This window comes from Colobus angolensis, unplaced genomic scaffold, assembly GCF_000951035.1.
Source record: "Colobus angolensis palliatus isolate OR3802 unplaced genomic scaffold, Cang.pa_1.0 Scaffold222, whole genome shotgun sequence".
Taxonomy (NCBI): Eukaryota; Metazoa; Chordata; class Mammalia; order Primates; family Cercopithecidae; genus Colobus; species Colobus angolensis.
The window spans coordinates 447522-459645 of record NW_012115400.1 but is presented as its reverse complement, the minus strand read 5'-3'; the positions used below and the strand labels follow the sequence as shown (position 1 = coordinate 459645).

At 46.2% G+C, this 12124-nt stretch overlaps 1 protein-coding gene across 1 annotated transcript in view; it reads right to left on the bottom strand.

Annotated features, from left to right (window-relative positions):
- ARPC1A (actin related protein 2/3 complex, subunit 1A, 41kDa) overlaps positions 1-10013 on the bottom strand; it is a 43184-nt gene extending 33171 nt beyond the window's left edge. Inside the window, exons 1-2 of the mRNA XM_011943951.1 lie at positions 9895-10013; positions 2879-2971 (exon numbers count right to left, since the gene is read on the bottom strand). Coding sequence (XP_011799341.1) covers positions 2879-2942 — 64 coding nt within the window. The 5' untranslated portion in view covers positions 2943-2971; positions 9895-10013. The remainder of the gene's footprint in view (positions 1-2878; positions 2972-9894) is intronic.
- Between the last annotated feature and the right edge of the window lie 2111 nt (positions 10014-12124).

Genomic DNA, 12124 nt, shown 5'->3' with positions numbered 1-12124 from the left:
AGGATGGTCTCGATCTCCTGACCTCATGATCCACCTGCCTTGGCCTCCCAAAGTGCTGGGATTACAGGTGTGAGCCACCATGCCTGGCCCTGAAATGCTTTAAAAAGATGGTGAATCTACAGATTCAAAGCAATCTCTGTCAAAATCTCAGTTCACTTCTTAAAAGATACTAACAAGCTGATCTTAAAATTCATATGGAAATGCAAGCGACACAATAACCAAAATAATCTTGAAAAGAACAAAGTTGGAACTTATACTTCTTGATTTCAAAACTTACTACCAACCGGGGCCGGGCACAGTGGCTTACACCTATAATCCCAGCACTTTGGGAGGCCGAGGCGGGAGGATCAGGAGGTCAGGAGATCAAGACCATCCTGGGTAACACTGTGAAACCCCATCTCTACTAAAAACACACACAAAAAAATTAGCTGGGCGTGGTGGCAGGTGCCTGTAGTACCAGCTACTCGGGAGGCTGAGGCAGGAGAATGGCATGAACCTAGGAGGTGGAGCTTGCAGTGAGCCAAAATTGCCCCACTGCACTCCAGCCTGGGCGACAGAGCAAGACTCTGTCTCAAAAAAAAACAAAAAACAAAAAAAAACAGAACTTACTACCAAGCTACAGTAATCAAGACAGACTGGTCCTGAAATTAGGATAAACATAAAGAACAATGGAATAGAATTGGGAGTCCAGAAATAAACTCTCATATTTACAGTCAGTTGATTTTCAAAAAGGGTGCCAAGGCAATTAAATGGGGAGAGGATAGTTTTCAACAAAAGGTGCAGGAAACACTTGATTATCTTGGCCGGCATGGTGGCTCATGCCACTAAGTATATCCCAACACTTCGGGAGGCTGAGGCAGGTGGATTACTTGAGGCCAGGAGTTCGAGGCCAGCCTGGGCGACATAGTGAAACTCTGTCTCTTCTGAAAATACAAAAATTAACCGGGTGTGGTGGCACATGCATGTAATTACAGCTTCTTAGGATGCTCAGACACGATAATCACTTGAACCTGGGAGGCAGAGGCTGCAGTAAGCTGAGGTTGCACCACTGTGCTCCAGCCTGGATGACAGAGCAAGACTCTGTCTCAATAAATAAATACAGAAAAAAACCCCATGAAAACTGGATATCTACATACAAAAGGAACCCTATCTTACAGGATACACAAAAATTAACTCAAAATGGATCAAAGTCCTACATAAAAGGACTAAAGCTTTAAGACTCTTAGAAGGAAACACAGGCATAGGCACACATCGTTGTGATCCTGGATTATGCAATGGTTTCTTTGATACAACAGCAGAAGTACAAGCAACAAAAGAAAAATAAGCAAAATTGGACTTTTTCTCTCCAATCCTGCTCTTTCTGAATTTTTATTATTTAATGTTTTTTTTTTTTTTTTTTGAGAAAGAGAGTCTTGTTCTGTCACCTAGGCTGGAGTGCGGTGGCATGAACATGGCTCACTGTAGCCGTGGTCTTCCGGACTCAAGTGATCCTCCCACCTCAGCCTCCCATGTAGCTGGGGCCACAGGTACGTGCTACCACACCCAGCTAATTTTTATTTTTTGTAGAGACGAGGTTTCACTATCTCTCCCAGGCTGATCTTGAACTCCTAGACCCAAGCGATCCTCTCGCCTTGGCCTCCCAAAGTGCTAGAATTACAGCACCGTGCCTGGCAACTTGTTCAAAATGAAAAACTTGTGTGTGTCAAACAATACCTTCAAAGAAGTGAAAGGACAACCCACAGAATGGGAGAAAATATTTGATAAGAGACTTGCAGCCAGAATATATAAAGAACTCTTATGACTCAACAACAAAAAGATTTAAAACTGGGCAGACATGTCGGAATAGACATTTCTCCAGAGACATACAAACAGCCAACAGGCATGTCAAACAATGTTCAACATCATTACTCATGGGGGAAATGCAAATCAAAACCACAATGAGATACTACTTTATACCCATTATGATGTCTGTAATAAAGACAGATAAGGCTGAGCACGGAGGCTTATGCCTGTAATCCCAGCATTTTGGGAGGCCGAGGCAGGCAGATCATTTGAGGTCAGGAGTTCGAGACCAGCCTGGCCAACATGGTGAGACCCCCATCTCTACTAAAAATAAAAAAATTAACCAGGGGTGGTGGCACATGCCTGTAATCCTAGCTACTCAGGAGGCTGCGGCAGGAAAATTGCTTGAACCCGGGAGGCAGAGTTTGCAGTGAGCTGAGATTGTGCCACTGTGAGACTCTGTCTCAAAAACAAACAAATAAACAAAATATATATATATATATGTACACACACACACACACACTTTTTGTATTTTTCTTTGCAGAGATAGGGTTTTGCCATGTTGCTCAGGCTGGCCTTGAACTCTTGAGCTCAAGATATTTCCCTGCCTTGGCCTCCCAAAGTGCTGGGATTACAGGCATGAGCCACTGCACGCAGCCTCATCTTGTTATATTATCTGTCACTTTGCTTGCTGGACTGTGCCTACTTCTAAGAGCATTCTCCATCCCTTTCTAGTTTGCTGGAGCTAGAAAATGAGAAACTCACACTGCTTATGAATAACACAGTAAATACTAGTTAATAAAGCTCTGAGTAGCTCAGGAGCAAACCGCTTGTCTCTGAAACAGCTTATTCTAGGTCCTAGTGCTGTGACTAAACCTGAACTTGGTATGTAACCTCTGCAAAGCCCTTTCTTCACTCTGGGTCTCAGTTTATCTATCTGTAAACCAAAGGACTGACTTAGTTCCCTTCTGAATGTACATAACAGATGTATGTTCCTTGCACATGTGATACTGAGATGTGTGAGCCCCAAATGTGTCTAAAGATGAAATGTACCAAAGGTACCAAAATACAAAAGCAAAGTTAATAAAATACTTACGAGTACGATCCCTGTTCCAGGCATGACAGGTGATTGGCTCTAGTAAAAACTGATGCAGTGACATTATTCTTAGTGTTTTCAAAGGAGAGAAAGCTGCAATGAACAACAACAAAAAGCATTTTGTACAATAGGGAAAAGGCAAGTAACCAATGTTTAAGTTGTCTGAGGATCTTAAGATGTTAGGAAATAAACAAAACATTGTTCTCCCATTAAAAAATAATCTGGCCAGGCGTGGTGGCTCACGCTTGTAATCCCAGCACTTTGGGAGGCCAAGGCTGGTGGATCACGAGGTCAGGAGTTCAAGACCAGCCTGGCCGACCTGGTGAAACCCCGTCTCTACTAAAAATATAAAAATTAGCTGGGCGTGGTGGCACACACCTGTAGTTCTAGCTACTAGGGAGGCTGAGGCAGGAGAATTGCTTGCACCCAGGAGGCAGAGGTTGCAGTGAGCCAAGATCATACCACTGCACTCCAGCCTGGGCAACAGAGCGAGATTCTGTCTCAAGGAAAAAAAGAAAAAAGAAAAAGGCAAGGCGTGGTGGTCAGGAGATTGAGACCATCCTGGCTAACACGGTGAAACCCCGTCTCTACTAAAAATACAAAGAATTAGCCGGGCGTGGTGGCAGGTACCCGTAGTACCAGCTACTCGGGAGGCCGAGGCAGGAGAATGGCGAACCCGGGAAGCGGAGCTTGCAGTGAGCCAAGATCGCACCACTGCACTCCAGCCTGGGTGACTGAGTGAGACTCCGTCTCAAAAAAAAAAAAAAAAAAAAAAAATCTGTCTTATTGTCGAAACTTAACCATCTGAATAAATCTAGCATTGTAACAACTAATGTGGAATTTATTCTGTTAAGGGTCATCAGTGAACTCTTATACCATGGGTATAGGATATTCCTAGTCTCAAATTATTATCCCACAGATTGCTTACTAACTACAAAGAGAAAAAGATGCCTTTACATGAAGAAATCTGGCAATCACCACGTGATCAAACTCAGTATTATAAATAGTGGATCAATCTAACTGGATGGGCCTCCTGATGGTAGTCCACACGAAGTACATCATCACTTATAAATAGTGACTTAACTTACCAACCAAATCAGAACACTTCTGAGAGCAAAAATAAACAATGATTATGCCGACACAACAGGTCACAGGGCTATCCTGGAGAAACCTGGGAATATGGTCAATCTACCAGTGAAGTCTTTATGCCAAACATATTTACTCTAAACCCAATCAAGATTCAGACCTAATTTTCAGTTTACAAGAAATAAAGGGTAAAGGAACTAGTCAAACAATACAAGGAGGAAATAAACAGTTAAAGCCAGGGTGTGTGCCATTCCATAGAATAACTGACCTGGACTATTCCAAAAAGGCAATATGGAGGCAGGGCGCGAACTGTTCTAGAGAGCTATGAAAACAAAATTTGATAAGTGAAAGTTGATTATAATCTATTTCTTTCTTTTTTGTTTTTTGAAACAGAGTCTCACTCTGTTGCCCAGACTGGAGTATAGTGGCACCATCTCAGCTCACTGCAACCTCCACTTCCTGGGCTCAGGTGATCCTCCTGACTCAGCCTCCCGAGTATCTGGGATCACAGGTGTGCACCACCAGGTCCAGCTAATTTTTCTATTTTTAGTAGAGATGGACTCTCACCATGTTGGCCAGGCTGGTCTTGAACTCCTGGCCTCAAGTGATCCGCCCTCCTCAGCCTCCCAAAGTGCTGAGATTACAGGTGTGAGCCACCATGCCTGGCCCATAATCTACATTTTAAATTGGACAGAAAAGATTTATTCTGTACAATAGGGAAAATTACAATTTAAACTAGATATTACATATGGAATTATTTTCATTTTCTTAGGTAAGATAACGGTATTGACATTAGGTAGGAGAATGTCCTAGCTCTTAGGAGACGAAGATAATGATGAAGTGTTCAGGGATGAAGTATCATGATGTCTTCTGTAACTTCTTTTCTTTTTGTGTGGGTGGCAGGGGAGACAGGGTCTTGCTCTCTCACCCAGGTTTAGAGGGCAGTGGTGCAATCTACGCTTACTGCAGCCTCCGTCTTATGGGCTTAAGTGATCCTCCCACCTCAGCCTCCTGAGTAGCTGTGGATACGAGCATGCACCGCCAAGCTCAGGTAATTTTTGTAGAGATAGGGTTTCACCATGTTGCTCAGGCTGCTCTGCCTGTCAAGTGATCCACCTGCCTCAGCCTCCCAAAGTGCCGGGATTACAGGCATGAGCCACCATGCCCAGCCACTGTAACTTATTTTCAACAGTTCAGGACAGAAAATATATAGAATGTGAATGTGGCAAAATGCTAACTGGTGAATCTAGGCAAAGAGTATGTAGGTGTTTGTGATAATACTTTTTAAACTTTTAATTGTAACTAAATGAAAAGCAGGAATCTGCAAAACATTAAATTAAAAATTCTCTATTTTATAGGTACCCAAATCTAGATACACTTGAAGAAGCAACCATTACCTGAAATGGGAACATTTTTCAAAAAGCAGCCAGGCTTCCTCTACCCCCAACTTTATCATTTCCAGGAGGCACCCACACTATAAACTCAAGTTTCAACACACGTAAGTATATGTCATGTTAACCCGGGGTGGAGGCTGAATGTGAGACATGAATTCTGATGCAAGCAGGAAATGAATGGAAGGGTCACTAGAAGGTTGTAAAGTGAACAATGAAAGTTCAGCTGACAAAGCAGAAATCAGTCTCAGTTAGAAAGCAGAAATAGCACCTCTGCTAACTGGAAAGGAACCCAGGTGAGGTATGGTAGCTCAAGCCTGTAATCCCAGCACTTTGGGAGGCCAAAGCAGGTGGATCATCTGAGGTCAGGAGTTCCAGACCAGCCTGGCGAACATGGCGAAACCGTCTCTACTAAAAATACAAAACTGAGCTGGGCATGGTGGCAGGCACCTGTAATTCCAGCTACTCAGGAGGCTGAGGCACAAGAATCTCTTGAACATGGGAGGCGGAGGTTGCAGTGAGCCAAGATGGTGCCACAGCACTGTAGCCTGGGTAACAGAGGGTGACTCTGTATCAAAAAAAAAAGGGGGGGGGGAACCCAAAGGTAAGTGCAGCTTTAAATAAAAAACATCCAATATCTTGAACTGGCAGAGAAATGCTAGCATTTCATATTCTATTCTAAGAGTGAAGATAGTTAAGTCATTACTTTCTTCTTTTATACAGTCTAGAAAGCAAACTACAACTCACAAAGAAAAAGCTTAGGAATTGGCAATTTAAAAAAATTTTAAATGAATTCAAATGAGAATGTTTAATTTTTTTTTTAAAAAAAGAACTTCCAGATGCTCACTGCATGCTTCTCTTTATCTCTGATATCAGATGCTCACTCCAAATTGTTCCATCACAACAGATTTTAGTTACAGCTACTCAAAATAACACGCTGTCATAAAATAACTCCTTAATTAAAAGTGCTTTAGTTCAAAAGCCACATTGGATAAGCTGATTTGTTAACTAAAAATAAAATTGGTCTGAAAATCAGTAATTTGATGCGAATATCTGCGTGCCATAAAAGTACATGTTTCATGTCCAGTTGAAAAGTACAGCTGCGGACAACAGGCTTTCTCATGTTCAACTCAGTTTTATAAGCAATGTAGCAAAGACTTCAAAAGAGGTGGCCATTTACACAACAGTGTAATTACTTCTAAAATTTCTAATTTTGCCATATCATTCAAGTTCCATATTTGGACATACACTCAAGACCTGTACTTCTTTTATAATCAGGTGGCTATTTTAAGTCTGTAGGCCAAGACAACACTCATGTTTGTCAAATTTAGAATGCACCTAGCAAACACAGCTTGCATTCATGAAACTCAGTGAATGCAGAAGAAATTCCTAATAGCCTGAATTATGTACTAAGAAAGGGTACCTTCTGTCATAGCGTGATAATTATAATTCCTAAACTATGGTTAATGTTTAAGTGAAATCTGAAAAGTTTTGTCTTAATAGAGCTAGAGAGGGAGAAAAGGGGACAAATAAAAATGTCAGGAACTCCTCATCCCTTTTTTTCTTTTCTTTTCTTTTTTTTTTTTGAGACAGTCTCTCTGTCACCCAGGTTGGAGTGCAGTGGCGCAATTTCAGCTCACTGCAAGCTCCATCTCCCGGGTTCACACCATTCTCCTGCCTCAGCCTCCCGAGTAGCTGGGACTACAGGTGCCCGCCACCACGCCTGGCTAATTTTTTTGTATTTTCAGTAGAGACGGGGTTCCACAGTGTTAGCCAGGATGGTCTCCATCTCCTGACCTCGTGATCCGCCCGCCTCGGCCTCCCAAAGTGCTGGGATTACAGGCGTGAGCCACCGCGCCCGGACCCCCTATCCCTTTTCTTTATCTATCACACTGAATATAGAGTCATTCTGATATATGGCTAGCCATGGGCTCTGAAGCTGAGGCTGGGTTTCAACCCTGGCTTTTGACACACACTAGCTATGAGACCCTGGGCAAGTCACTTGATATGTCTAAATATCATTTTTTTCTTCTGTAAAGCGGATATACCACTGACATCACAAGGAGAATTAAATGAGACAACATGTGAAAGCAAGTAGTACAGAGCGTGGCCTGAAAATACACGCCAGTAGGTTCCCTTTCTTCCTTTGACACAAGGTTTTTTTTTTTTTTTCAGATGGAGTTTTGCTCTTGTTGCACAGGCTGGAGTGAAATGGCGCGATCTCAGCTCACCGCAACCTCTGTCTCCCGGGTTCAAGTGATTCTCCAGCCTCAGCCTCCCAAGTAGCTGGGATTACAGGTGCGTGCCACCATGCCTGGCTAATTTTGTATTTTTAGTAAAGACAGAATTTCTCCATGTTGGTCAGGCTGGTCTCAAACTCCTGATCTCAGGTGATCCACCCGCCTCAGCCTCCCAAAGAGTTGGGATTACAGGCGTGAGCCACTGCACCTGGCCAACCCAAGGCTTTTAAACCAACCATAGAACCCACCAGTTAGTTTCCTCTGAGCTTGGAAACGTTGACATATGCTATAAATTCTTGGCCCTACTCCTTTGGAGCTTGAAAGTATTCACACAAGTGGGAATTTCCGTCCCCTATTTAGGGTCAGTTTTTAAGACTGTGATTCACCTAGTTCCTAATCACTCTCATTACCCAATCTAGCAACATCAAGTACTCCAACAAGGTCACCACACCCTCCTCAACGTTCAGACAGGCTCCAGTCCAGGCACCAGCCTCACCAGCAGACCATTTTAAACTTCTTTATGTAGGATTTGTTTCAGCATTGGATGAGACAATTAGATCAAAGTATCACCACTCCCCATCCAAAATAGGAGTTTTCCAAACTGGTCCCTTCCTTTAACTGCGATTAACAGATGTACTCCAGAAGATCTCCGAATACTTTGTGGGAGAAAATAGCCATATAAGCTGGGTGCGGTGTCTCACACCCCAAATCCCAGCAGTTTGGGAGGTCGAGGTGGGAGGATAGCTTGAGCTCAGGAGCTCCAGACCAGCTTGGGCCACATATAGAGTCTTTACAAAAAATACAAAAAGAGAAAAAAAAAAAAATTAGCCAAGCGCAGTGGCTCATGCCTGTAGTCCCAGCTACTCCGGAGGCTGAGGCAGGAGAATCGCTTCAACTCGGGAGGTGGAGGTTGCAGTGAGCCGAGATCATACCACCACACTCCAGCCTGGGTGACAGAGTGAGGCTCTATCTCCAAAAATAAATAAATAAAAATAAATGAAAAATAGCCCAGCGTGGCGGCACATGCCTGTAGTCTCAGTTACTCAGGAGGCTGAGGTGGGAGGATCTCTTAAGCCCAGGAGGTCGAGGCTGCAGGACACACACACAAAAGGAAGACAACAGCCACACAGTTACCCACTCCCTAACAGGACAAAAACACCTTCCTGACTGATGTCCGTCCTTTGTTTGTAGATACTTGAAAACCCAGGCCCTATGTGAAACCAAAAGACTAGATAAAATTGAGAAGAGAGGGCAGAACTAAGATAATCTTGGCAATTTAAGCTATGAGTTGACGTAGACAGAAGGTTCCAAAGCTGCAAAACAGATGGCTTTATAATCAAAGATTCTAAGCTATAATTGATTAAGTGCCTATCATGTTCCCAGCAGCGTTGTAAATACCGGGATGGGGTCAGAAACATAAATAAGGCTGACACCATTCTGGTCTTCAAGTCTGGAGGGCTGGTGTTTGGGGAGAGTGAAGGAGGTACAAAAGGCAAGGAAGACGGACATGCATAGAATGCCCAGAAACAGTAATAACAGCTAATATTTATTGATCACCTACTCTGGGCCAGGAACTATTCTAAGCAATTTACGCAAATAAGCTCATTTGATCCTTAGCAAAACGGTAAGAATCTTTTTATTGCAGATGAGGAAACAGGCACAGAGAAGCATCTTCCCAGGATCACCCAGCAAAAGTGGCGGTGCCAGGATTGGCATAAAAGATTCCAACAAACGAATAAGAGCGCCGAGAAGGGAGAAATTTTGACTTGGGGGAAGGCGGTGCTCATGCAGGGGAATCTTAAAGAACTCGGGAGAAGGTTTTTCTCGAGATCGGGAAGGTTCCCCAATAACTGAAGGATTGAGGGCTGCCCTAGAGAGCAGGCAAACATCCTATGGGCGCCTACTGTGTGCAGGGATCGACTCTAGGCGCTAAAGAGATGAAAAGTCCCGCAGATCGCTCGATTAGGGGAGATCTTTCTGCTTGACACAATTTTAAAGACGGTGACAAATGCCCCCAGCAGAGATGCAAGTAGGACCCTGGAGGCGCAGAAGGGGCCGTTAATTCGGTCATCGGAGGCGGCTAGGAGCTCGAACATCCTGAGAGAAGCTCCAGGGGATCCACGGGGAAAGGGGATCCCCGCCCCCTCAGGAGGCCCCGGCCGGGAGACCCGGCCGCGCCTCAGCCTCGGGGCCCCGCGGCCTAAGACCCCGTCTCACTGCCCCCGCGGGTCCAATTCCGGCGCGAGGCCTGGACAAGAGAGGCCGACAGGTTGGGACGCTCGTCCCTGTTGGCCGTTACCTGGGATCGGGGGAGTCCGGACGAGCTCGGAGCGGAGGATTCGCGGACTCTGGGCAGTCGACGCGAACAGGCTCCGGCGGGCGCGGGCGGAGGACGGAAGCCCAGAGGGAGCGGCTGACAGATCCCGGAAGTGGCCAGAGCGCCTGCGCGTTGCGGCCGCGCGGGCCGTCCGCGCATGCGCACAGCTCAGGCGTGCAGTCCGGGGCTAGGCAGGCTGTGGAGCGTGAGGATACGCTGTCCGATCGGCTTGGTACCGGCGGCGGCCCTTCAGAGGAAATGCGGCCCCACGGAACGCCTGGCAAGTGCTGGCGAAGCGGCATGGTCATCTCACTCCGTTCCTCAACTAATTTCCTCACAATCGCGAGCCGAAGTGTGGCGTCTTGGCAGTTTCGCAAGTTCTTTTGTCAGGAGATGAGTGACTGAGGATTGGGGGTCTTTGGAGCTCTTGGACCTGACGAACGATTAAGTTTTTCTCCCTTCAGAGAGCCAAGGTCAGAGCCAGTCGACCTCAGCGCTGCTCCCTGCAGGGAGCCTCCGCTCCCGCAGTACTCCCTCTGGAAAACCCCGGAAGCCCCCCGGGAACATTCTCGACCCTTTCTGGGGCAGAAGCACTTGTTCCCTGCTCCCAAGATGGCGCCTCAGGGAAAAAGGGTTGGGGGAACTTGGCAAGGCCCCCAATTCACAGAGGACAGAGCCTGTCCCGCAGATGCAGCTTCTGAGAAATGCCCTGATCCCCACCTGCGCCCAGGCTGCTGCCCTTGAACCCGTAGAAATTCTGGAGCAGCCCCAGCCCCCTCAGAGGGGGCTACTCGAGAGCTTTTCTTTTTTCTTTCTTTTTCTCTTTTTTTAGACAGGTTCGCGATCTGTAGCCCAGGCTGGAGTGTAGTGGCGCGATCATAGCTCACTGCAGCCTGGAACTCCTGGGCTCAAGCGATCCTCCCGCCTCAGCCCCCCATGTAGCTGGGACTACAAGTGCACCACCGCGCCTGGCTGATTTTTATTTTTTGGTAGAGACAGGGTCTTGCTGTGTTCCTCAAGCTGGTCTTGAACTCCTGGGCTCAAGCTGTCCTTCCTCTTTGGCCTCTCAAAGCCCTCGGATTACAAGTGTGAGCCACTGTGTCTGGCTAATTTTTATATTTTTTGTAGAGATGAGGTTTTCCTATGTTGTCCAGGCTGGTCTTGAGCCCCTGGGCTCAAGCAGTCCTCCAGCCTCTGCTTCCCAAAGCGCTGAGTGTGAGCCCCCCCGTGTCAGGCCAACCGAGGGCTTGTCTCCTTCCCTTTGGTATTTACAAGTTTTATCCCAGTGCTTGGTTGTAAGGTGAGGTTTACGTAGGTGTACTTGTCAAACTCTCAATTTCAGACCCGCTATGTTCTTTTTGAGACGGAGTGTTGCTCTGTCGCCCAGGCTGGAGTGCAGTGGCGCCATCTCGGCTCACTGTAACCTCTGCCTCCCGGATTCAAGCGATTCTCCTACCTTAACCTCCCGAGTAGCTGGGACTACAGCCGCGCGCCACCATGCCCGGCTAATTTTTGTATTTTTAGTAGAGACGGGGTTTCACAATGTTGGCCACGCTGGTGTCGAACTCCTGACTTCAGGTGATCCCGCCTGCCTCAGCCTCCCAAAGTGTTAGAATTACAGGCGTGAGCCACCGTGCCCCACCAGACCCACTATGTTCTTTGGATTTAGTGCAGAGGTCCCCAACCTCCTGGCTGCTGACGGGTACTGGTCTGTTGCCTTTTAGGAACCCATTGGCACATGAGGTGAGCAGGACGAGCCAACGAAGTGTCATCTGTATTTACAGCCGCTCCCCATCTCTCGCATTACCGCCTGAGCTCTGCCTCCTGTTGCATCAGTGGGGGCATTAGATTCTCATAGGAAAGTGAACCCTATTGTGAACTGCATATGTGAGGGATCTAGGTTGCATGCTCGTATGAGAATCTAATGTCTGATAATCTAAAACCATCCCACCCCTCTCCCCCTGCCCCTGCCCTCTAGTCTGTGTAAAAATTGTCTTCCATGAAACTGATCCCTGGTGCCAAAAAGATTGGGGACCACTGAGTTAGTGAATCCAGCTGTTCATGGAGCACCTCTGCACTGAAAGTCACTGATTTTAACTCTGCCCCATGGTTACAAAGTCTTTGGTCATAGGGTAATCGAGCAGATGGACCATGAAGACCATTGTAAATTCATTACCGCCTCCAAGAGACAGCTTGGGAAAGGGAGGACAGC